Below are 25,167 nucleotides of genomic sequence, written 5' to 3'. Positions count from 1 at the left end.
GCCAGGACTCAAACCGGTGCCCATATGGGATGCCTGCACTGCGGGTGGTGGTTTTACCCGCTGTGCCACAATGCCAGCCCCGAGTATTGCATTCTTTTGTATTGCTGAGTAATATGAGGAGACTTCAAAAAGTTTGTAGAAAAATCAAATTAAAAGATAAGTTTTATTCTGCTACAGACAATTTTGAAATATGTTTATAGGAGGGATCGTCAACAAGTTAATGCATTTTTTTCATAGGACACATTTTTCTGTGGACTTTTTGAGGACCCCCAGAAACTTATCTTAAGACAATTCCATTTTTCCTTTTTTTGAGCAAAAGCTCCCATTTACTCCCCAGATCTCTGGGGCTGGGCCAGGGCTCTTTGCCAGGAGTTGAGAACTCAACCCGGGTCTCCCACATGGTGGCAGAACCCAGCACTTGAGTCATCACAGCTGCCTCCCAGGGTTCGCCTCGACAGGAAGCTGGAGCCACGTAGCAAGCCCAGGCACTCCAGCAGGGGGTGCAGGGGTCTTTACCCGGCATCTTGTTATAATTACTATTATTTCAAAGGTTTATTTCTTTATTTGAAATTATAAAGAGAGACAGAGAGGTCTTCCATTTGCTGACTCACTCCCCAAATGGTAGCAATGGCTGGAGCTAGGCAGGTCTAAAGCCAGGAGCCAGGAGCATCCTCCTCTAGGTCTCCCACATGTCCCACTGTCACTGGATGGCAGGGGCCCAAGCACTTGGACCATCTTCTGCTGCTTTTTCCCTGGCCATTAGCAGGGAGCTGGATTGGAAGTGGAGAAGAAGGACTTAACCAGCACCTATTTGGGATGCTGGCTTCGCCGGTGGCAGTTTTACTGGCTAGGCCACAATGCCAGCTCTACTTGCAACCAATTAAAATGGTGGCGGCGGGGGTGGGGGGACATCATCCTATGGCCGTGCATTAAAATTTCATCACATTGGGGCTGGCATTGTGGTATAGCGGGTTGAGCCGCCACCTGAGACACCTGCATCCCATGTGGTTGCCAGTTCGTGTCCCGGCTGCTCCACTTCTGATCCAGCTCCCTGCTGATGTACCTAGGAAGGCAGCAGAAGATGCCCCAAGTCCTGGGCCCTTGTATCCATATGGGAGACCCAGCTTCTGCCTGCCCCAGCCCTGGCTGTTGTGGCCATTTGCGGGGGTAGGGGGGTAGGGGGTGAACCAACAGATGGAAGACATCTGTCTCCCCCTCTCCCCTTCCTCCATCTCCCTCTCCTTTCTCTCTCTCTAACTCTGCCCTTCAAATAAATAAATCTTTCGAAAAAAGTTCATCACATTTTAAAATCATGATTTCTTTTTATTTTTTTATTTTTTAATTAATTAATTTATTTATTTTGACAGGCAGAGTGGATAGTGAGAGAGAGAGAGACAGAGAGAAAGGTCTTCCTTTTGCCGTTGGTTCACCCTCCAACGGCCAGCGCATCTCACTGATCTGAAGCCAGGAGCCAGGTGCTTCTCCTGGTCTCCCATGCGGGTGCAGGGCCCAAGGACTTGGGCCATCCTCCACTGCCTTCCTGGGCCATAGCAGAGAGCTGGCCTGGAAGAGGGGCAACCGGGATAGAATCTGGTGCCCCAACCGGGATAGAATCTGGTGCCCCAACCGGGACTAGAACCCGGTGTGCCGGCGCCGCAAGGCAGAGGATTAGCCTGTTAAGCCACGGCGCCAGCCCTCTTTTTATTTTTTTAAAAGATATATTTGTTTATTTGAAAGACAGAGTTACAGAGAGGCAGAGGCAGAGAGATTCTCCATTCTCTGGCTCTCTCCCCAAATGGCCTCAACTGCTGGAGCTAGGCTGATTCAAAGCCAGGAACCAGGAGTTTCCTCTAGGTCTTCCGTGTGGGTGCAGGGGCCCAGGACCCAGACCACCTTCCACCATTTTACCAGGCACATTAGTAGGGAGCTGCATCAGAAGTAGAGTAGCCAGGACTCGAACCGGCGCCCATATGGGATTCCAGCACTGCAGGTGGCAGCTTTACCTGCTCCACAGTGCCATTATTTCTTTCCCCAAAAAAATTTCTAAAAGTCTGTATTTGACCAGAATAAGGAATTCATTGTGTATAGCAAAGTAAGCATGGGACCGTTTGCTGGACTCTCCTGTTGGCTTGCTGCCTCAGTCATCAGTGAGACCTGGCTGTCAGGACCTCCTGATCTAGACCACAGTTGAGGGTAGAAAAACTGATCTGAAGTTCCCTGTGGAATGGGTCTTTATAGGTTCAAGCCCGTGTCTGACTGCCTGTTGGTATTTTCTGCTTTGACTTGTGGATTTTCTTATGTTTGTATGGCTTTTGCTTTAAAGGATCTGAAGGCCAATGAGTCCCGGCTGAAGGACATTAACAAGGTGGCTGAAGACCTGGAGTCGGAAGGGCTGATGGCCGAGGAGGTGCAGGCTGTGCAGCAGCAGGTGGGTGTCTGCATTGCCGAGGGGGCTTCGCTGCCTCAAGGAAGCACCTTGGTTCCCTCCTTTGCCTTCTCGGCCCAGCAACAGCATTTCCTGGTGGAGAACTGTGGCTCGGCCACAGGTTGTTGAGGGCCTCTGGGTGACCTAAGCCATTTTAACTCCTTTAGGCCAGTATCCCCCTTCATACTGCGGGGACTCCTGTCTTCTGCATGTACCCATTGAATGTCATGGTTCAGTGTTTGGATAGCCCCCAGTTAATGGTCATTTTATGAGTTCCTTAATGAGTGAGATTTTATATGTAAATACGGGGTTTGAAGTTCTGCTGGCCAGTTGGGCTGGCGTTTGATCTGACAGCTGGGAGCATTCCTGAGGGGGGTGTTTCCTCATAATGACGCTGGTCTCCCCTCTTCTCGTAGGAGGTGTATGGCGCGATGCCCAGGGTAAGTCCAGGGGCCCTGTGTGGACCTGACATGAGAAAGATGCAGACCCTGGGAGGAGGTGGCACCGAGTGCAGAGGAATCCGTGGGGAAGAAATGCTAGGAACTGAGGGCTGTTCGCCATTCCCCAGCAGACCAGAAACATCCTGTATCTCTAGTGGCTTTGTGTGTTTTATTGTTTTTACATGAAAGGCAGAGAGACATACAGAGACAAATCTGCCCTCTGCCAGTTCCCTCTCCAAATGCCCACCACAGCTGAGGCTGAGCCAGGCCACAGCCAGGAGCCTGGAGCTCAGCCTGGGTCCCACGTGGCAGGCAGGGCCCCACATACATGAGCCATCACCTGCTGCCTCCCGGGGCGCAGTAGTGGAAGCTGGAGTTGAAGCAGAGCCAGGAGCTGCACCCCAGCACCTGCTAGGAGGTGCCGGTGTCCCAGCGCTGTCTCTGGGTGCTGCACCAGCACTGCCCGCCTTCAGTTTTCTAACTTTTCACCCAGCTATCATTTAAATTTGCCTACGACCCCTTTTCAGAATTAATCCTAGGAGTGTGCCCTAAAGAAAAGCTGGTTGCTTTCTTAGTGAATTTCCTCATTTTCCCCGTTTCTTCTACTGGATAAAAAGAATTAGAATTTTTCTCTCCTGTTTGCTTAATTTATCTCTACCAGCCTTCCCACAAGTTCCCTGCCAGTGATAAGCTCTGATGTATGGTGGGGAAATGCTCTCTCACTTCATGTAAGTGTGCACTGCCCGAGGCTGTACTAGAGGCATGCACAGGAAAGGCTGAGCGCCGTGTTGGGTGCGTGTTGCATGGCTGCTAACCTCTTTCTCCTGTGGACAGGATGAAGCGGATTCCAAGACGGCCTCCCCGTGGAAGGTAAGAGTGCCTTGGCCAGTGGCTGCCCAGGGGTCGCAGGAGCACTCCCTTTCTGATATGCTTTTTCCCAAGGACTGAGCTTGTCTCGAGCCTGTGGCCATTTCGGGACTTGTTTGGGCTGGCTTCTTTCTCACCTTGGCATTCCGCTCTTTGACACTATCACGTCTTGAGATTTGATGTAGAGAAGGAAGCCGCGTGTTCACATGGAGTGCTCAGTGGGCTGGGTTATGTTTCCGTCCCTCTGTAAGTGGGCACTGCGTCAGAGCTGGTAGGGTTGCAGTTGGCACAGAAGTGAGCGAGCACACAAGGGAGGATGAACTTTCCATTTGTCTGCCTGACTCCTTGCCCATGGCCTAAGAAGAGCTTTGCAGAAGGTTCCAAATCCAGGGGAGAGTCACAGAGGCAGACAGGAGATGCCTTCCAGCTGTGTAGACATTTCTGCAGACAAATACAGGTGTGGTGCTCAACCAGCGTGGGCGCCACTGTGGCCGGGAGTGCAGGGACGTGTGTGTGTGTGTGTGTGTGTGCCGTTTCCACAGCTGTGGCCGGGAGTGCAGGCACGTGTGTGTGTGTGTGTGTGCCGTTTCCACAGCTGTGGCCGGGAGTGCAGGCACGTGTGTGTGTGTGTGTGTGCCGTTTCCACAGCTGTGGCCGGGAGTGCAGGGACGTGTGTGTGTGTGTGTGTGCGTTTCCACAGCTGTGGCCGGGAGTGCAGGGACGTGTGTGTGTGTGTGTGCGTTTCCACAGCTGTGGCCGGGAGTGCAGGCACGTGTGTGTGTGTGTGTGTGCCGTTTCCACAGCTGTGGCCGGGAGTGCAGGCACGTGTGTGTGTGTGTGTGTGCCGTTTCTACAGCTGTGGCCGGGAGTGCAGGCACGTGTGTGTGTGTGTGTGTGCCGTTTCCACAGCTGTGGCCGGGAGTGCAGGCACGTGTGTGTGTGTGTGCATTTCCACAGCTGTGGCCGGGAGTGCAGGCACGTGTGTGTGTGTGTGTGCATTTCCACAGCTGTGGCCGGGAGTGCAGGCACGTGTGTGTGTGTGTGTGTGCGTTTCCACAGCTGTGGCCGGGAGTGCAGGCACGTGTGTGTGTGTGTGCGTTTCCACAGCTGTGGCCGGGAGTGCAGGGACGTGTGTGTGTGTGTGTGCATTTCCACAGCTGTGGCCGGGAGTGCAGGGACGTGTGTGTGTGTGTGTGTGTGCGCGTTTCCACAGCTGACATGCCAGTGTCTGCTTCCGGCACCTTCGCTCCTCGCTCCTGACCCAGCTCTTCAGGGATCTGTCAGTTGAGTTCTAGGCAGGTTAGAGAGCGGATCTCTACTTGATCAACCGAGTATGTCTTCTTGAAATGCAAAGACATGAAAACCTAGACAGGAGGCCCCCACACTCTGTGGGCATCCCTCACGGAGACTTTTTACAAATTGAAGGTTTTGGGCCACCGTGTATCAGGTGAGTCTATCGGCATCTGTTTTCTGAGAGGTCAGATAACAGGTTTGTTTTCCTTTTTTTTTTAAGCAGTTAAGTGTTCTTAATGAAGGCGTGCATACTTTTTTAAAGATATAGGGCTATTAGACAATAAACTGCCGTTTAGCATAAACATAACTTTTTAAAAAAGATTATTTATTTAAAAGACGGAGTTATAGGGGGAGAGGCAGAAGCAGAGAGAGAGAAGGCTTACATCCACTGGTTCACTCCCCAGATGGCCACAACAGCCAGCACTGGACCAGACCAGAGCCAGGAGATTCATCTGGGTCTCCCGCATGAGTGCAGGCACCCAAGCACTTGGGCTGTCTTCGTTACTTTCCCATGTGTATTATCAGGGAACTGGATCAGAAGTGGAACAGCTGGTACTCGAACCAGTGCCCCCTTACGGGATGCTGGTACTGTAAGAGGTGACCTAACCCCCTAAGCCACAATGCTGGCCCCATAACTTTTTTTTTTTTTTAAGATTTATTTTATTTATTTGAAAGGGTAACAGAGGAAGAGACAGAGAGAAAAGAGCTCTTCCATTCATTGGTTCACTTCTGAAATGGCCTCAACAGCCAGGGCTGGGCCAGACTGAAGCCAGGAGCCCAGAACCCCATCCGCGTGTCCCACATGGGTGCAGGGGCCCAGGCACTCGAGTAGAGACAGAGAGAGGTGTTCCATCTGTTGGTTCACTCCCCAAATGTCCGCAAGGTCCAGACCTGAGCTAATCCAGAGCCAGGAGCTGCTGCTGGGTCTCCCACATGGGTGCAGGGGCCCAAGCACTTGGTCCATCTTCCACTGCTTTCCCAGGCACATTAGCAGGGAGCTGGATCAGAAGTGGAACAGCTGGGACTAGAACTGGTGCCTGTGTGGATGCCAATGCTGCAGGCTGGGGCTTTAACCCACTTAGCCACAGCACCAGCCCCCCCACTCCTTTATTTTTCTCAGTTCTCTTTGAGCTGTTGTAGTCCTGGCTTTCCACTTGTCATCACTGAGTAGTCTGATTGTGCCGCTGGGTTCCTCATGACTTTGCAGGGGGAGACTTGTAGACGCCCCTGGTCAGGGTGTTGGTGGCATCCCTTTGGGGTGATGCTGGCTGACCCTGGGGACCTGGCGGGTGCACCTGCCGCTCGGGTCACTGCCTGGCTGGCAGACCTTTGATGCCTCTTCCTTCTGCTTTCCTCCCTGTGCAGTCTGCGCGTCTGATGGTGCACACCGTGGCCACCTTTAACTCCATCAAGGTAGGTGGTTTTCTTCACGGCCTCCTTCCTGTCCGGTGGCGCTCTGGGCCTCGTCCGTCAGCTGTGACGTTTCTCGGTCTCTGTGTCCTGGTGTGTCCTGGGCACAGCGGTCCTCATGGCCGCAGGGAGGCGTGGTTGCCTTTCCTGGTCAAGAGATCGCCACTTTTTCAGTAGAGTAAGTTTTGCCTTCAGCCACCGGCAGGGTGGAAGCCGTAAGGAGTCTGCTGTCGGCAAAGCAAAGGATGCCCATTCCACGCCTTCTGTGAGGCCCTGGGTGCAGCTGGGGCTCTTCCTGGGGCGCTGTGGCCCAGGGCAAGGCTGGGAGAGAGCAGCTTTGGTGGGATTTGCCCACTCGCAGTGTGTTTGCAGCAAGTGCTCCATGTCAGGCCCCAGGCTAGGAGTGGGAGGGAGAACACGTGAGCTGTGTCCCTTGCTGCTTCTCAGGGGATTCCTAGGTCCAGTTCTTGCTAGTGTTCAAGACGTTGAACTTGGTTCCGAATCTAGCTTTGCTGTTGTGTACTAACCGGTGAGGCGGGGGAAGCGGGCAGCTGTCTTCCCAAGACCTGGCTGTGGGTGTGATGGGAGGGTTGCAGTGGAGCTGACGCTGGCTGTCGTTAACAGGAGCTGAACGAGCGCTGGCGGTCCCTGCAGCAGCTGGCTGAGGAGCGGAGCCAGCTCCTGGGTAGTGCCCACGAGGTGCAGAGGTTCCACAGGTGAGGGCCCGCTGCTGGGCCAGGGAGGGAGACGTGCATGGCTCTCTCATTGCCGGCCCCACCCTCGCTGACTGAGATTGCTACAGAACAGCTGCGCCTGCTGTACCAGGCCTGGACCTGACCCGAGGGCAGCCGGGGCACACTGCCGAGCAGATGCACGGGTGCCCTTCTGCTTGCCGGAGGCCTTGGGCAGCCACCGACAGACGTTGTTCGTGTGTCCTGTAGCCAAGGAGCGGTGCTCAGCAGTTTTAACGTGCGTGTGTGCGTCTTCCCCGTAGGGATGCTGACGAAACCAAAGAATGGATTGAAGAGAAGAATCAGGCGCTAAACACAGACAACTATGGCCATGATCTGGCCAGTGTCCAGGCCCTGCAGCGCAAGCATGAGGGCTTCGAGAGGGACCTTGCAGCTCTTGGTGACAAGGTAAGAGCTGGCCAGGGTGGACAGAGTCTCAGGACAGACTCCTTTCCTTCTGCCTTCTCATCACTATCTTCCTGCAGGTAAATTCTCTTGGGGAAACAGCTGAGCGCCTGATCCAGTCCCACCCAGAGTCAGCTGAAGACCTGCAGGAAAAGTGCACGGAGCTGAACCAGGCGTGGAGCAGCCTGGGGAAGCGTGCCGACCAGCGCAAGGCCAAGCTTGGTGACTCGCACGACTTGCAGCGCTTCCTCAGCGATTTCCGGTGAGAAGGCAGGCGGTTGTCCAGAGCCCTGGCGCACGGAGCCTGCTCTGCAGTCCTGGTGTCCTTCTGAGAGCACGCAGGGCGGCACATTCAGACTGCCGAGTGCCAGGAGGTCTCCGCTGTGGACCCACGCACGCAGCCGCCCAATCCCCCACCGGCAGTGCGGTTTCCGCGTTCCATAGACACACCTCTTTCTCTGCCTCGGCAGTTTTAGGGCCACACAGAAGTTGAAAGACGAACATAGTGCAAGTGTCTGTGCGCCTTCGTCTGCACTCCCGGTTAGCGCTGGCCACCCATGTGCTGGCCCTCTCCGTGAGCACTGTAGCCTGTCCCTCGCAAGAGAGGACCTCCTGTGCGGTCACGTTTCCACATGTCACACTCGCGTGTTTCCTCTGGCCTCACACGTTATAACCAGGGCCCACCTTCTGATCAAGGGTCCAGCTGAGGACCTCCACTGCACTTGCTGGGCCTGTGCCGTGGCCCCTCTCCCTGGAACCGTGTCCCTCTGCCCTGCCCTCTGTCTTTCCTGACCCCTGCACGCTGGCTTTATCCTCATGAGAAGCTTCTCCCTCAGCTGTCACTTCACAGGGTGGAAGGATCTTCATCACAAACCTGTTTATTTTAACTCTGAGGAACCTGGCTTTTTTATTATTATTATAAACATCCACCAAGAAGAGGAGGCATTTAACCCTTTGCTCACAAACTAGCCCCATTTGATAGATTTAACTACATCAGCCCAAGAGAACCTTTCGAGGCAAGAACTAGGTGCTTCTCTGTTTCCTGGGCAGAAGGCCTGCCTGCCAGTTAATGTAACAGCTGCTACTCTGTGGATCTGGTTTCCAGGGACCTCATGTCTTGGATCAATGGAATACGGGGCTTGGTGTCCTCAGACGAGCTCGCCAAGGATGTCACTGGAGCCGAAGCTTTGCTGGAGCGGCACCAGGTGGGCCGACCTGCCCGCCAAGCGGCAGACACGAGGCCGCCCTGGGGCTGCGCCCCGCCCCTGTGTTGTGATTGGTGGGGACACTGCTGGGCACCCACTGCCAGTTACCTCATCCTGCCCCTTCTCTTGGCAGGAACACCGGACAGAAATTGACGCCAGGGCTGGCACTTTCCAGGCATTTGAGCAGTTTGGGCAGCAGCTGTTGGCTCGAGGTCACTATGCCAGCCCCGAGATCAAGGAGAAACTTGACATCCTGGATCAGGAGCGCGCAGATCTGGAGAAGGCGTGGGCTCAGCGCAGGATGATGCTGGATCAGTGCCTGGAGCTGCAGGTGCGTGGCCCTGCTTCCGGGCAGGGCTCTTCCTGCCGAGGCCGCACCTCCTCACCTGCCTCTCCCCTTCTTCAGCTCTTCCACCGGGACTGCGAGCAAGCCGAGAACTGGATGGCTGCCCGGGAGGCCTTCCTGAGCACGGAGGACAAGGGGGACTCGCTGGACAGTGTGGAGGCGCTGATCAAAAAGCACGAGGACTTCGACAGAGCGATCAACGTCCAGGTGAGGCCTCCGCCCTGGAGTCTGGAGCTGGAGTTCTCCCGATTGGGATCCTCTCTGTCGGCCTGTTCCCTTTCTCCTCTCAGTGATTAGAATAAAAGATGGCTGTCGACTCAGTTTTCTCAGCTGAGGCTTTGGCGCTTCTCTAAAGTAAGACACTTGGTCTCAACTCCAGAAAACAAGTACAGTGTGCTGTCACCTCTCCACACCGTGGTTGTGTCCTCTGGGCAGAACGCTCTGGGCGTGACGAAACAGAACCCCTTTACATGCAGAATGATACCCCGAGGTTTCCATCATGGAGATGCCAGTGGAAAATTATTTTATGATTCCAGGAGGGAACCAGCAGACATGGAGGTGGGCTAGGGAGTACGTGGCTATAAACCAGGACACACGAGTCTTTGATTTAGAAATGTTTTGTTGAGAACCTGCCCGCCTTGTCCTGTGGTGAGGCCTGCCTTCTGTGTGGTGTCAGTGTTCTAGCCCCTGTGCCACCTGGAGCCTTCCCGAGTGCAACTCTCCCCAGTAATGATTAAAATCAAGCTGGCTTCTGGCTTTTACTCTCCCGCTTCTAAAGTGTCATTGTATTCTGATCCTGTCACTGGCTAGTTCCCAGTCACCCAAAACAGCGCTTTCTTCTCAAGACCGGCCGTCTGGAAAGGCCCGGTCGCCGCTCACTGACCTCACGCCTTTGTTTGCCGACAGGAGGAGAAGATTGCTGCCCTGCAGGCCTTCGCCGACCAGCTCATCGCTGCTGGCCACTATGCCAAAGGAGACATTGCAAACCGGCGCAATGAGGTCTTGGACAGGTGGGTGTTCCCGGTGCTACATCGACACAGCTCTGTGAGGATCTGTCCCCTCCTGTGGGAGCTGTGGTCTGCTCCGGCGTCCGGCTCCCTCCTCCACGGCAGCTGGGCTCACTTTGGTCTCCTGGTTTCTCAGGTGGCGACGTCTGAAGGCCCAGATGATTGAGAAGAGGTCAAAGCTGGGAGAATCTCAGACCCTGCAGCAGTTCAGCCGGGACGTGGATGAGATTGAGGCTTGGATCAGTGAGAAACTGCAGACAGCGAGCGATGAGTCGTACAAGGACCCCACCAACATCCAGGTGAGCTGGGCTGAGCAGGGCTCTGCAAGTAGCCCCGTGTTCTTGAGTAGATTTTGCTAACTAAGGGGTCTTTAGATGGGGAAGTCCCTACACAGCAGTGGGGCAGCCAGTGAGAAATGCTTTAATAACCTGAGCTGGGGGCAGACACACGGATGCAGAGCCATCCAGGAACTGCCTTCCTCACCTGCGTGTGCTCGGAAGTCTAGAGCCCTCTGGGCACTGGCCGCACGCGGAGCTTCCCAGAAGTGTGACGGCAGGATGCGTGTATAATAGCTGCTGCGTGCGTTCACACCAGCGTACTGAACTGTGTTCTTTCCATCTGTTTTTGTAGCTTTCCAAGCTGCTGGTAAGTGTTTGATTCTCTAAGAGTTGTAGTTAAATGAGTCCTGGTACCTGTGCTCCTCTCCATACATCACTGTTGTGTGGCCACACGGTCTGCCGGTGTCTTCTCATCCACCCTGTCATTCCTAATCTCCCGTCGCCCTCCATCCCAGTGTCCCTGTGGGATATGGCTTTCTCTGTCATAATTAGCTGCAAGCCCTACTCCTGCTCCCCCAGCTTATCCCTTAGCCAAGTTCTGTACAGTGTTTGATTTGGGGGGCAGTAGCTGACTGCTTTCCTTCAGGGGTGCCTGTTGGAGTAGGCGTCTTCTGTATTGATTCTGGTCGAGTCTGGTGGCCCAGCCCAGGGAGTCTAGCCAGGGGTGCGAGTTCTCTGCGTACCCAGTCTGCCACCCAGAGACAGGAGCAGTGAGAAGGCTGTGGAGAGGCAGAGGGGCTGTGTCCAGATCTGAGCGGCCCAGCCAGGAAGAGGTCAAGGTCGGAGCAGACCTTGCTCAGTAAGGTCTCAGAATGTAGCTCAGATTGGGAAGAAATGAATATACAAGTGGGTTTCAAAAAGTTTGTTTAAAATGGAACTAAAATATAAATTTATTTCTTTTGGTGCCAATAAATTTTCAGTTTCCATGCATAGGTTTTTTATTTTTTGTTATTATTATGTACTTGAAAGGTACAATTTCAGCGATAGGGAGAGACAGACAGAGATCTTCCAGCCACTGGTTCGTTCCCCAAATAGCCACAATGGCCAGAGCTGGACCAATCCAAACCCAGGAGCCAGGAACTTCTTCTCAGTCTCCCACGTGGGTGTAGAGACCCAAAGACTTGGGCCATCTTCCACTGATTTCCTAGGCACATTAGCAAGGAGCTGGATTGGAAGTGGAGCAGCTCGGACTTGAACCAGCCGCCTGTATGAGATACCGGCACTGCCACGGTGGCTTAATCTATGCCACAGCGCCGGCCCTGCATAGGTTTCTCTTAATGCACATTTGTCATGAACATTTGGAAGACTCCTTGTAGAAAAAAAGAAATGGGATTTAGAACCAGAGAGGTTAGAACCAGCAGCAGAAGTGGGCCCTGGGCTCCTGTGAGGGTCTGTGGTTGTGCGCTTGGAGCACGGACAGGGACACTTCGCATTAGTGCCACCTTGTTCAGGAGTGGCTCCACCCTTGGACAGTTGCTGCCCCTGAAAATGAAACATTCGCTGCAGAATTCTTCCCCGGCTGTACTGCTTCATTTCCTTCCAGTGTTTCTTCCCGAGTAACACTGTTCCCAAGACCCTGCGTTTCTCTCCCTGCCCAGTGTTTTTCCTGGAACTGTGCCGCAGCTGTGTCCGTGCCGTAGTCTCTTGTAGCCATTCAGCACCTTCTGTTTCGTTACGAATCCGTCCGACGCCTCAGGCCTGGCTCCAGCTGCCCCGGGCCCCTCTCCCTAGTGAGGATAAACCCTGCCCGCAGTCAGATGGGTTTTGACAGCACCCAGTGATTGGATTCCTAGTGACTACCCGCTGATGGGTGGGGTCCGCAGCCGCTGTCCCCAGGGAGAAAGCTGCAGCCTTCGATGGCGTCGTAGTGCCGCTGTGGTCACAAGCCAGCGGGGCGCACACTGATGGACAGGTGGAGCAGAGCTGAAATTGGCCAGTGCCGCCCTCAGTGTGAACAGGACGTCGCTCCTAGCAGCTGGCGCACTGCGTCCCTCCGTGGGGCCCCTCATCCCTCAGAGCCCCGTGACACTTCCCACAGATCCTGAGTGCAGGCGCCCCAGCTCCTCACGCTGACCACTGCTCCGCCCCCCGAGGTGGTGTCCGACAGGAGCTGGTTTTGAGAGGTGGTTTTTGGTGTTTTAGAGCAAGCACCAGAAGCACCAGGCCTTCGAGGCTGAGCTGCACGCCAATGCCGACCGGATCCGCGGCGTCATCGACATGGGCAACTCCCTCATTGAGCGCGGGGCCTGTGCTGGCAGTGAAGACGCCGTCAAGGTACCGTCCCGCAGCCGCCCGCCCGGCCCCAATGCCCTGTGTGCGACCCTCGCGTCGGTCCTGACTTGGAAATACAGTCTCAAGAAAATCAGTGGGTTGAGACTTGGCTGCATTGCACGTGGGGCGTGCCTGTGGAAGTGGCCCCAGGAACGCCTGCCTTCTCACGATGGTCCCAGATCCGGCCTCGGGAGACAGGGTTCTTTGTGAGTCTCGCCATCTCATGGTATCCTCTCTTCCAGGCCCGCCTGGCTGCCTTAGCTGACCAGTGGCAGTTCCTGGTGCAGAAGTCAGCCGAGAAGAGCCAGAAACTGAAAGAGGCCAACAAGCAGCAGAACTTCAACACGGGGATCAAGGACTTCGACTTCTGGCTCTCCGAGGTACTCGGACACTGTGCCCTTTGCCAGCAGAGCAGTTCTCCTCGCTGGGGCACTCGCTCTGTGAGCAAGGCCAGAGCCGCGAGCGCCAGGGGCTCGCCACACAGCCCTTGGGATAGAGCGCGCACCACGGAGGGGTTTGCTGCGGGAATCACCGTGGCTCACTGCGCGCCACGGGTGTGAGAGGGCGAGGTCAGGGGCCTGGGGGCCGGCAGCCGGATCCGTTCCTTGGAGGAAATTCGGAAAAAGCAGAGCAAATGAAGGAATAGGGGCGTGTAGAGACCTGCGCTGTTGATGTTGTAGAGTGTTTCTTTCCGTTCTTCACTTGGCTTTTACCTGTGGTCCAGCTCACCGTGTAATTTCTCATTGCTGTGTCGTGGGCATGTGCTCCCACGTCCCTAACAGTTCTCCCTGACACGTGACTGCACACGTGCCCTGCAGGGCTCTACCACAGTTAACCATTCCATGGTGTTGGCTGCCCAGGGCGCTCCAGCTCGGGGGTAGAGATTTTGTTGGAACCATCATCTTTGTCAGCCTTTGCCTGCACTAGGGAGTTCCCCAGACGTAGGACTGCTGTGTATTCTGCCCCCGTGCCCGTGACAGCTTTTGCCCCAGCTGTAGTAGTGACAGACACCGGCCCTGCATCTACGTTTGACAGAGGAGCATGGCGGGCGGGGCAGGCGACCCAAGCCAAGTGACAACTCTTGGTGGAGAGGTGTCCAGCTGTCCCAGCAAGGACCCGAGGGACAGGCGGGCCTCCGGGATTCCCCAGAACACTCACCGGCCGTTCCCCTGGTGTCCCCCTGCCAGGTGGAGGCCCTTCTGGCGTCTGAAGATTACGGCAAAGACCTGGCTTCCGTCAACAACCTGCTGAAGAAACATCAGCTGCTGGAGGCGGACATCTCCGCGCACGAGGTGGGCGGGGCTTGCGGGAGCACGGGGCGTGGCGCTGAAGGCGGCGCTGCTCTGGCTTAACAGTTACTGGGGCCTGTGGAAATTCTGGAAGTGTAGGTTTGTTGTGTGTGTGTTTTGCTTTGCTTTTTGAGATTATGCTATTTATTTGAAAGGCAGAGGGAAAGACAGAGCTTCCATGTGCCGGTTGACTCCCCAGATGCTGCATAGCTGGGGCTGGCCCAGCTGCAGCCAGGAACCAGGAGTTCTGTCTGGGTCTCCCACGTGAGTGGCTCCCGGGGACATTAGGAAGCAGGATCAGGAGCAGATCCGGACTCCTGTGTGGGAAGCCAGTCACAGCTGCCCATCACCGCGTCCTGGACTACATGTGCAAATTCTGGGTTTCAGCAGCCACCATTGAACGTGCATTCTTAGGTGAATTTTCAAAGCCCGGTTTCAGAGGCCTGCTTGGTTGCATTCCTGTAGTGCTCTGAGGAGCAGGCTGGTGGGCCTGAGAAGGGCGTCACAGGCTGAAGGGTTGGGGGCAGGAGAAGACTGCGGACCCCAGGGGCCACCAGGGAGCCGTCTGGCCTCCCATGGCTGCTGCTGATTCATTCGTTGCAGCGTGTCACGTGTGTGGAAAAGTACGGCATTGGGGCTGGGCTTGCAGGGCAGTAGACCAAGCTGCCACTTGGAACACTGGCGTCCCATGTCAGAGTGCTGGCTCTAGTCTCGGCTGCCTGCTAACGTGCTGTGAAGGCAGCAGAAGACGGCCCCTGCCACCCATGTGAGAAACCAGGATGGAGCTCCTGGCTCCTGTTGGCTGCCTGTCCCAGCCTGGCTGCAGGCTGTGTGTGGCCGCCATCTGGGGAGTGATCTAGTGGATCTAGTAGATCTCAGTCTCTCCCTCTTTCTCTCTCTCTCTCCCCCCCCCTCCTTGCCCCCTCTCTGTTGCTCTGCCTTTCATATAAATAAGTAAGCAAATTTTTTTTCTTTTACAATACAGCATTACATAGGCAGTTAGAAAAGAAAGGGATGCCTTTTTTTTTTCCAGGCTATATTTTAGGGGCCGGCGCCGTGGCACACTAGGTTAGTCCTCCTCCTGTGGTGCCGGCATCCCGGTTGCTCCTCTTCCACTCCAGCTCTCTGCAGTGGCCCAGGAGGGCAGTGGAGGATGGCCTGGATGCTTGGGCCCCTGCACCCACACGGGAGACCGGGGGGAGGTACCTGGCTTCTGGCTTGGATCAGCACAGCTGTGGCCATTGTGGCCATTTGGGTGAACCATTGGATGGAGGACCTTTCTCTCTGTCTCGCTGTCTGTGACTCTACCTGTCAAATAAATAAATAAAGATTTATTTTATTTACTTGAAAGGCAGAGTTAGAGAGAGGGAGAGAGGCCTTCTGTCCACTCGTTCACTCCCAAATGGCCTCAATGGCTGGGGCTGAGCCAGTCTGACACCAGGAGCCAGGAGCTGCTTCCAGGTCTCCCACCCAGTTGCAGGGGCCCAAGGACTTGGGCCTTCCTCTCTGCTTCCCCAGGCGCAGCAGCAGGGAGGTGGATTGGATTGGAGCAGCCAGGACTGGAACCATGGCGCCCACGTGGGAGGCCGGCGCTGCAGGCAGCAGTGTTACTTCCACACCACAGCTTATGTTTAGATTAGCTACAGACTGCCAGTTGTCTTGGAAGTGACAGGCCCACTTCATTCATTCTGAGCAGCGTATCTGTCAGATACTCAAATCCAAATGACCACAGACTGTTCTTTCAGATAGAAAGATGGATATTGAATAAAACTAACTTGCTGCCTTTTTGAGGACATTTTCAGTGAAATGGCATTTTTTGTTGCAAGGTAGCAGTGAAGAGGTAGGTTCTGCTGGTGCCATATGCCACGCGTGCGTTCCAGCCAAACCCCCGCCACTGTCACACCTTGGTGCAGATAGCAAGGAAGGCACATCATGTCCCAGTTTTGTTATGAAAATAGTTGTGGGGGCCGGCACTGTGGCACAACGGGTAAAGCCGCTGCTTGCAGTGTCTGGTCCCACCTGGCATCGCATATGGGTGCTGGTTCAAGTCCCGGCTGCTCCACTTCCGATCTCTGCCATGGCCTGGGAAAGCAACACAAGATGGCCCAAGTCCTTGGGCCCCTGCACCCACATGGGAGACCCAGAAGAAGCTCCAGGCTCCTGGGTTCGGATCAGTGCAGCTCCAGCCATTGAGGCCATTTGGGGAGTGAACCAGCGGAGGGAAAACCTTTCTCTGTCTCTCTGTAACTCTGCCTCACAAATAAATAAATCTTTAAAAAAAAATGGGCCAGCACTGTGGCTCAACAGGCTAATCCTCTGCCTTACGGCGCCAGCACCCTGGGTTCTAGTTCCGGTCAAGGTGCCGGATTCTGTCCTGGTTGCCCCTCTTCCAGGCCTGCACCCCATGGGAGACCAGGAGAAGCACCTGGCTCCTGCCATCAGATCAGCGCAGTGCGCTGGCCGCAGCACGCCAGCTGCGGTGGCCATTGGAGGGTGAACCAACAGCAAAAGGAAGACCTTTCTCTCTGTCTCTCTCTCTCTCACTGTCCACTCTGCCTGTCAAAAAAAAAAAATATATATATATATATATATGTGCAACCTCCCAGTAAGGAATCCCAGCTCATCCTCCAGCAGAGTTCGCGGGGTCCCAGACTTCTGACCCCCTCCTGTCTCCACGCCAGGACCGCCTCAAGGACCTGAACAGCCAGGCCGACAGCCTGATGACCAGCAGTGCCTTCGACACATCCCAGGTGAAGGATAAGCGCGACACCATCAACAGCCGCTTCCAGAAGATCAAGGGCATGGCGGCCTCCCGGCGAGCCAAGCTGAACGAGTCCCACCGCCTGCACCAGTTCTTCCGGGACATGGATGACGAGGAGTCCTGGATCAAGTATGTGCTGCCGGGGCGGCAAGCGGGCTCTGCTTGGACTGGCCGGGGGGCAGGCTCCCCGGGACCGTGGTGGGGAGACAGGGAGGGCACAGGCTTGGGAACCCTGCTACCTGTGTCCCCGCTCTGCCACACTCACCTGGCGTGCCTTGTGCCCCTCTGCCCAGGTGCGTGGCAGTCAGCGATGGCCCACGGTGGTCACACTGCCCCGGCCTGGGCCCCATGGATCCTGGGCGTATCGGGGAGTTGCTGTGTGGCCGGGGGAAGGCCACATGCTCACGGAGGGAGAGTCGGGGTGTTTCTGCTGTCCTCTCCCAGGCTGCCGGATCTGTCTCCCTTCTGCAGTTGGTGTGGTGTGTGACAGACCACCCAGGACTGCCTCCCCCACCCCTCACTCCAGTTACTGAGTTACTAGCACGGGCGTAGACGCCTCTGTGTGCTCACACACAAGCGTGCAGCAACGTTTGTGGGAAAACAGGATTAAAGGATGTTTATTGTGGTGTAAAAATATTTAGAAATCCACCCATGGCTTCTTCGTAACACCCACTTTCCATGGCCGCGTGATTGAGTTGGGCTCCTGAGGGCGGCGCTGGTGTCTGCCGTCATCACGCACGGCCCATCCTCTGTGGAGGCCGGCACGGTGAGCAGGGCTCGCAGGCCCGCGCAGGACGGCGCCGCCTCGGGCACGTTCACGGGGGAGGTGGACTTGGTTTTCTGGGAAATTGGCCGGGGGCTCTTTTCCTGGAGATGGGTAGACGTAGGTGGGGTCATCCTGGGTCCGTAGCTGAGCTGACCTCTCCCCAAGAGAACGCAGGCGTGCAGAGGCCGACTGTGCCGCTGTCCCCCAGGGAGAAGAAGCTGTTGGTGAGCTCCGAGGACTACGGCCGGGACCTCACGGGCGTGCAGAACCTGAGGAAGAAGCACAAGCGGCTGGAGGCGGAGCTGGCCGCGCACGAGCCGGCCATCCAGGTGGGGCCCGCGGCCGGGGTCACAGAGCCACCCTACCCTGTCACTGCCCCGAGGTCATGGCAGCACTTGAGACCCCTCAGCCCAAACCGGCAAGGTGCTCTGGATTGGTGCGAGGCCTTTCCCTGGAAGCATGAGCAGAAGCTTCTAGAAGCAGACGCACGGCACCCCCGTTCACCTGACCGTTCCTGCCCCAGGGTGTGCTGGACACCGGGAAGAAGCTGGCTGACGACAACACCATCGGCCAGGAGGAGATCCAGCAGCGCAGGGCCCAGTTCGTGGAGCACTGGCAGGAGCTGAAGCAGCTGGCGGCCGCCCGGTGAGCGCTCGGCTCGGAGGCCCTGCTGACTCGGTCCCTGGCACGAGTCAGCCCGCGAGTGTGGTTCCAGGGCTTGGTGGCACGCAGAGGGCTTGACTGAGCTGTTACGTGCCCCCTCCGGGAATACTGCCAAGGACACGGGTGCTGTCAGAACCCCAGGGGAGCTCGTGCCCATTTGTGTCTTTTCTCTGTGCTCAGGGGTCAGCGGCTGGAAGAGTCCCTGGAATACCAGCAGTTTGTAGCCAATGTGGAGGAGGAGGAGGCCTGGATCAACGAGAAAATGACCCTGGTGGCCAGCGAGGACTATGGGGACACTCTTGCTGCTATCCAGGTCAGACGCGCTCGGGCTGCCACTGGTTGGGTGAACAGAGCCGGCCGCGAGGGCTGCGTGGGTGTGGCCCTCTGTGAACCGCACTGCCTGCCCGGTGGCACCCATGCCCTCGTCCTGGCTGCTAGGTCGCTCTCAGCTTCCCGCGGCCACACACAGTGCAGCATCTGTCTTCCACCCCGGGAGGCGGCCTGACGGGAGGGTGTGGGCAGGGCAGCACCCTCTCCAAAGCCCCTGGCGGGGATCCTCCCTGTGAGCCTCTGCTCGCAGCCAGGTTCCCGGCCACTGCGCTGGCAGCAGCACAGCCCCCATCTCGGCCTGCTGCTTTCTGCCCTCTCCCTCTGCGTCTGGTCCCACCCGGCAGTCCCCTGCCTGCCCAGGTGTCCCTCATCCCACAAGGACGCGGTCACACCGGCTGGCGTCCGGCCGCTCAGGAGGGGCAGTGGAACCGCGTGCTTGAGTTGCAGGAGCCTGGGAGGGTGTTGTCCCCGCTTACCCACACCAAGGAAAGGAACAGGGACCTGCAGCCGGGTGAAACCCAGTTGTCTAAGTCCACTTCGTGTTCGCTCCTGGGGCCTGCCGGAAGGAATGAGGGGCACCCCTTCCGAGAAGCTTCCCTGGCCACACCGCCTCGGCCCCTCTCCCTGGGGTCGCCCTTGCTGCCACCTGCTTCTGCTCCGTGTGACGGCCTCCTCCCCAGGAGCTCGCCAGCAGCTCACCCCCACCTAGGCTGCGGCGTGGGGCAGGCAGGAGCTCGCCAGCAGCTCACCCCCACCTAGGCTGCGGCATGGGGCAGGCAGGTGGGCGGTGTCCGGTGTTCACCCCACAGTGCACCTGTCCCCAGGCTCTGAGGAGCCGGCCTGGCCGCTTCTTCCGCAGGGCTTACTGAAGAAGCACGAAGCTTTCGAGACGGACTTCACCGTGCACAAGGACCGCGTGAACGACGTCTGCACCAACGGGCAGGACCTCATCAAGAAGGTGAGCCCGACGCCGCTCGCTCGCGTCCCGCCCCCAAATCTAAAAATTCATAAGGGAGCTGAGCCTGGTCCTGTGATGAGACGGTCGCTCCTGCTCCCGGGCGTTCACACACGGGCCGCGTAGAGCCCCCTGCTCCCAGGGACCCACACACAGGCCGCGTAGAGCCCCCTGCTCCCAGGGACCCACACACAGGCCGCGTAGAGCCCCCGCTCCCAGGGACCCACACACAGGCCGCGTAGAGCCCCCGTTCCCAGGGACCCACACAGAGGCCGCGTAGAGCCCCCGTTCCCAGGGACCCACACACAGGCCGCGTAGAGCCCCCTGCTCCCAGGGACCCACACAGGCCGCGTAGAGCCCCCATTCCCATGTCGTGTGCCCAGAGAAGAGGGTGACCGCCCTGCACCTGCTGCCACAATACTCTGCCATAATTAAGCAAGGGGAAGTGCCACTGCTGGTCCTTCTGCGAGGCTGCCCCACTGCTCTGCCCTCAGCTCACTTCTGCATAGACGTTTACTGCCACGGTAGAAACCACGAACAGCAGAGTGTGGAGCTCAGGTCGCCCATCCTCGCCACCTGTGCAGAGCCACGTCGGGCAAAGCGGCGGCTGCTGCCAGCTTACCCGGAGCCTGGCCACTCCCCAGGATGCTCTGGTGTGGACCTGTGTCCCTCAGCAGCCCTCCTACAGGCTCCTGCTGCCTCTCCCAGCACCGCTGGGCCAGGGTCCCACGTCTCCGGCAGAGCCACTCAGGCGTGGTGGTGTCATGGGGGCTGTCTGCTGCCATGGACACGAGTCAGGGTGCTGACTCAACAGGAAACAGTACAGTCGGTGTTGCCCGGAGAGCTTGCCTCGCCCTGAGCAGCGGATAACCAGTGTGAGGGAATCAGGGCAGACCCAGCCGCGCTCACCCCACGTGCTGCTCTCTGCTCCCTGACGCTGGGAGGCCGCTCACTGCCCGTGCTGGTGGAGAGCCCCTGCTTCACTCTGCAGGGCCTGTCTTCTCCCGGAACTTCTTCTTCTTCTTCTTCTTCTTTTTTTTTTTTTTTTTTTTTGACAGGCAGAGTGGATAGTGAGAGAGAGAGAAAGGTCTTCCTTTGCCGTTGGTTCACCCTCCAATGGCCGCGGCGGTAGCGCGCTGCGGCCGGCGCACCGCGCTGATCCGATGGCAGGAGCCAGGTGCTTCTCCTGGTCTCCCATGGGGTGCAGGGCCCAAGGACTTGGGCCATCCTCCACTGCACTCCCTAGCCACAGCAGAGAGCTGGCCTGGAAGAGGGGCAACCGGGACAGGATCGGTGCCCCGACCGGGACTAGAACCCGGTGTGCCGGCACCGCAAGGCGGAGGATTAGCCTAGTGAGCTGCGGCGCCGGCCTTTTTTTTTTTTTTTTTAAGATTTATTTACTTGAAATAGTTACACAGAGAGAGGAGAGGCAGAGAGAGAGAGAGAGAGAGAGGTCTTCCATCTGCTGGTTCACTCCCCAGATGGCCGAAACGCCAATCCGAAGCCAGGATCCAGGAGCTTCTTTGAAGTCTCCCCAGTGGGTGCAGGAGCCCAGACACTTGGGCCATCTTGTACTGCTTTCCCAGGCCACAGCAGAGAGCTGGATGGGAAGGGGAGCAGCTGGGACTAGAACCACGCCCATAGGGAATGCCGGCGCTTCAGGCCAGGCGTTAACCCGCGGCGCCACAGCACCAGCCCCTCAGTCTCTTCTTAAGTTGTATGCTGACTTGTGTTTATTTCACCAAGACTGCATTAGAGTAATTAGAGGTGAACAGTTTTCAGTGTACGTAGTGTCAAAGCACGCTCCTGAGCTGCTGGTGCTGCCTAGCAGCCATTCTTAGGGAGCCCCTGTTCCAGGGGTAATCATTTAGGCTTTTCCAGTTCTTTATTCTCACAACTGCTGACGACTGCACCATGTAAGTTAAAATGTCGGCACATTCTTCACGATTTCTTGGATTTGCCTGGGCTGGCGCTGTGGCGCAGCGGGATAAGCCACCTCTTGCGACACCAGGGTCTCATGTGGGCATCCGTTCAAGTTCCGGCTGCTCCACTCCCGATCCAGCTCCCTCCCTGCTAGCGTGTCTGGGAAAGCAGCAGCAGACGGCCCAAGGCTTGGGCGCTGCCACCCACACGGAAGGCCAGATGGAGCTCCAGGCTCCTGGCTCAGCCTGGCCCGGCCCCTGCCATTGCAGCCATCTGGGGAGTGAACCAGCAGATGAGAGATCTTTCCCTGTGTGTGTCTAACTCTGCCCTTCAAATAAATCAATGACGCCGAAAGGAAGGAAGGAAGGGAATAGAACTGCCAGGAAGAGCGTTCGTCTGGAACCCTCACTCTGCCTTGCTTTGGGGAAGCCTTAGCCTCCCCTCCCGCCACAGCGGGCAGGAGCGGGAGCAGCCCAGGGCCTCCCGGGGGCACGGAGGCGGTGCTGCGGCGGGAGGGCCTCACCGCCTTGTCTCCTGTTGGCCAGAGCAATCACCATGAGGAGAGCATCTCGGTGAAGATGCAGGGCCTGAGCGGGAAGGTGTCGGACCTGGAGGGCGCCGCGGCGCAGCGCAAGGCCAAGCTGGACGAGAACTCGGCCTTCCTGCAGTTCAACTGGAAGGCGGATGTAGTGGAGTCCTGGATCGGTGAGCCGCCGCCCGCCCGCAGCAACGTGGGCGAGCCAGAACCGCCCCGGGCAGACCAGGACCCAGGCAGGGACCCACTGTCCCGCCCCGGGCAGACCACCGACCCAGCCAGGGACCGACTGTCCCGCCCCCGGGCAGACCACCGACCCAGCCAGGGACCGACTGTCCCGCCCCCGGGCAGACCACCGACCCAGCCAGGGACCGACTGTCCCGCCCCCGGGCAGACCACCGACCCAGCCAGGGACCCACTGTCCCGCCGCCAAGGGCTGGGCTGACCCCAGGGTTAACAGCTCCAGGGCTTGCGACCCCCACATCCGCGGTGCTGCCACAGCACAGCTGAGGGGCGCTGGGGCAGGCGAGGCTGCACCCCACAGTGGCTGCCCGGTCCAGCTCCCGTCTCCCAGTCTGGACTCGAGTTCTGCTAACGCAGATCCTGCGGGTCAGCAGTCACAGCTCAAGGGATCGGCTCCCGGGTTGAGTTCCTGGCCCAGCCCAAGGCAAATGCAGTGCCGGCGTGTGGGGAGTGAACCAGCCGGTGGGAGAGCGCTCACATACCCACCCTCTCTCATTGGTTTTGTCACTGGCACACGGGAGGGGACTGACGGCCCCGGGCCTGCCCTGCGCCCTGGTCAGAGCTCCTCTTGGCTGAGGAGCTCCTGGGTTCTGACCTTGAGACCCCGTGCCCTTGGTGGTCACTGTGACAGCAGCGCTCCTGCCCCACGTCCGGGCCAGGCTGGACGCTGAGGTGCAGGCAGGGAGCGGCGGCTTGGGCGGGTTTAGAGACCGCTGTCAGCGACCTCGGAAAGCACGCGGTGGTGTGGCTCGGGCTCATCGCCCCGAGTCATGCGCGGCGCTGGGGAGCAGGGAGGGTTCTCCACGCTCGGTTTCTGGTAGGTGAGAAGGAGAACAGCTTGAAGACGGACGACTACGGCCGCGACCTGTCTTCCGTGCAGACCCTGCTCACCAAGCAGGTGGGTGCGGCGGCCGCTGGCCAGTCCTGGATTGTCACTGGGAGGCCTGCGGTGTGGCGGTGCTCACGACCGGGGCGCTCCCTGGGGAGCAGCCCTGAGCCCCGGCACGTGCACAGCGCAGGGCCCCATGGACCTGAGATGCAGGGGCTGCCTCTCTGGGCGCCTCTCGATCCTCAGCCTGCCCGGGCTGTCGGGAAGGGAGAAGGGAAGGGGCGCTGGGAGGAGGGCGAGGGGCCACGGCTGCAGCCTGAAAGGGCAGGGACCCGGCCGGCAGTGTGGCCTGGCGCCCCGGGGGCAGCTCTCGCGTCACTGCAGTGGGCACTGCTCATCGACCTGCCACTCCCCGTTCCAGGAGACCTTCGATGCTGGCCTGCAGGCCTTCCAGCAGGAGGGCATCGCCAACATCACCGCCCTCAAAGACCAGCTGGTGGCCGCCAAACACGTGCAGTCGAAGGCCATCGAGGCCCGGCACGCCTCCCTCATGAAGAGGTGGAGCCAGCTGCTGGCCAACTCGGCCGCCCGCAAGAAGAAGCTGCTAGAGGCTCAGAGTCACTTCCGCAAGGTGAGAGGGCCGGGCGAGGCGCGGCGGCGGGCCGGGGGTGCCGTGGGGCCAGGGGCGGGCTGTGATGGCAGCACAGAGGTGGCGTTGGCAGAGGCCACAGCAAGCCAGACCTTTGCCTGGGTGAGGCTGCCGCTCCACGGCACAGGACAGACCCAGGCACGCACCAGGGCCAAGGGGGCAGGTGTGGGAGACGTGCAGCAGGGCCGAGCTGCCCCCACCTTTCCTGCTCCAAACCTAACCCCCCACCCAGGACGGCGCCTCGGCCTGGCCGGCCCCCTAATCCATCTCCACTGCTCCAGGTGGAGGACCTCTTCCTGACCTTCGCCAAAAAGGCTTCGGCCTTCAACAGCTGGTTTGAAAACGCAGAGGAAGACCTGACGGACCCGGTGCGCTGCAACTCCCTGGAGGAGATCAAGGCCTTGCGCGAGGCCCACGACGCCTTCCGCTCCTCCCTCAGCTCCGCCCAGGCCGACTTCAACCAGCTGGCCGAGCTGGACCGGCAGATCAAGAGCTTCCGCGTGGCCTCCAACCCCTACACCTGGTTCACCATGGAGGCGCTGGAGGAGACCTGGAGGAACCTGCAGAAGATCATCAAGGTGCGCCCCCGCCCCTGCCCCAAGGGCCAGCCCGGGCTGTCGCAGAAGCGGTCAGTGCCGCGGGGGGCCACGTTCCTGCGTGCTCGGCCCCAGCCACAGGGGGACGAGCGCCTGGCCGCTGTGTCCGCAGGAGCGGGAGCTGGAGCTGCAGAAGGAGCAGCGGCGGCAGGAGGAGAATGACAAGCTGCGCCAGGAGTTCGCGCAGCACGCCAACGCCTTCCACCAGTGGATCCAGGAGACCAGGTGCCGGCTGGCCCCGCGCCTTGCCCGGGGTTGGGGGGTGGCTCACAGAAGGGCCGGCCCGGCCTGCTCGAGCCTGGAGCCGCGAGGTGGGCCCTGCCCTGCCGCAGAGGAAGTCACTGGATGTCCTGGCCTGGGTGCGAGTGCGCGTGGCCCGCAGTCAGCCCGCAGCAGCTCGGCCGCGATGGTGGCACAGGCTCGCACAGTGTGGGGCTCTGACGTTCCTGGTTTTGTTTTTCTTCTTTCTGTGTCTTCTCTGTCCCCACCCCGACTGCCGCTGCCGTGTGGACACCACCTGTCTGGCTGCTTGGATCCCCGCTCCACAGAACGTATCTCCTCGATGGGTTAATATCGTCTTCTTCTTTCCCGGGCTCGCGTGTGCTGTCTCGTGTGCTTGTCCGTCTGCCCCCGTCCCCGTGGCCTGGCTCGCAGAGGATCCAGGATGGGCCTTGGTGCCCGGGCAGGCTGTGCGGCCCCTGCCCCCACGCCCCTGCCCCTGCCGGAGCCCCTCCCACCTTTCTGTCCAGACTCCAGGGGTTCCGTCCGGGGAGGAAAGGTGCCCAGGCGAGGACGCCAGAGCCTCCCCGGAGCCTGGTGCCTGTGCAGCCGTGGGGGCCACATCAGACTTCCCTCGTGCCCATTTCCCTGTCTGCCCAAAGGGGCCAAGT

At 58.3% G+C, this 25,167-nt stretch overlaps 1 protein-coding gene across 3 annotated transcripts in view; it reads left to right on the top strand.

Annotated features, from left to right (window-relative positions):
- SPTAN1 (spectrin alpha, non-erythrocytic 1) overlaps positions 1-25,167 on the top strand; it is a 64,610-nt gene that overhangs the window by 36,153 nt on the left and 3,290 nt on the right. For 2 of the 3 annotated variants that reach the window (XM_062207438.1, XM_062207440.1), the window contains 26 exons: positions 2,324-2,428; positions 2,842-2,865; positions 3,700-3,735; positions 6,391-6,438; positions 7,060-7,151; positions 7,430-7,574; positions 7,652-7,833; positions 8,677-8,776; positions 8,910-9,107; positions 9,183-9,329; positions 10,029-10,132; positions 10,266-10,428; positions 12,610-12,741; positions 12,981-13,118; positions 13,926-14,030; positions 16,709-16,917; positions 17,763-17,883; positions 18,078-18,199; positions 18,398-18,530; positions 19,407-19,505; positions 21,971-22,130; positions 23,025-23,101; positions 23,454-23,663; positions 23,963-24,259; positions 24,390-24,502; positions 24,826-24,843. In XM_062207438.1, the coding sequence (XP_062063422.1) occupies positions 2,324-2,428; positions 2,842-2,865; positions 3,700-3,735; positions 6,391-6,438; positions 7,060-7,151; positions 7,430-7,574; positions 7,652-7,833; positions 8,677-8,776; positions 8,910-9,107; positions 9,183-9,329; positions 10,029-10,132; positions 10,266-10,428; positions 12,610-12,741; positions 12,981-13,118; positions 13,926-14,030; positions 16,709-16,917; positions 17,763-17,883; positions 18,078-18,199; positions 18,398-18,530; positions 19,407-19,505; positions 21,971-22,130; positions 23,025-23,101; positions 23,454-23,663; positions 23,963-24,259; positions 24,390-24,502; positions 24,826-24,843 (3,278 nt within the window). The remainder of the gene's footprint in view (positions 1-2,323; positions 2,429-2,841; positions 2,866-3,699; positions 3,736-6,390; positions 6,439-7,059; positions 7,152-7,429; positions 7,575-7,651; positions 7,834-8,676; positions 8,777-8,909; positions 9,108-9,182; positions 9,330-10,028; positions 10,133-10,265; positions 10,429-12,609; positions 12,742-12,980; positions 13,119-13,925; positions 14,031-16,708; positions 16,918-17,762; positions 17,884-18,077; positions 18,200-18,397; positions 18,531-19,406; positions 19,506-21,970; positions 22,131-23,024; positions 23,102-23,453; positions 23,664-23,962; positions 24,260-24,389; positions 24,503-24,825; positions 24,844-25,167) is intronic. The other variant, XM_062207439.1, reaches the window with a different exon arrangement.

This window comes from Lepus europaeus, chromosome 12, assembly GCF_033115175.1.
Source record: "Lepus europaeus isolate LE1 chromosome 12, mLepTim1.pri, whole genome shotgun sequence".
Lineage (NCBI taxonomy): Eukaryota > Metazoa > Chordata > Mammalia > Lagomorpha > Leporidae > Lepus > Lepus europaeus.
The sequence above is the reverse complement of the archived record's forward strand: the minus strand, read 5'-3'. Positions and strand labels throughout refer to the sequence as shown.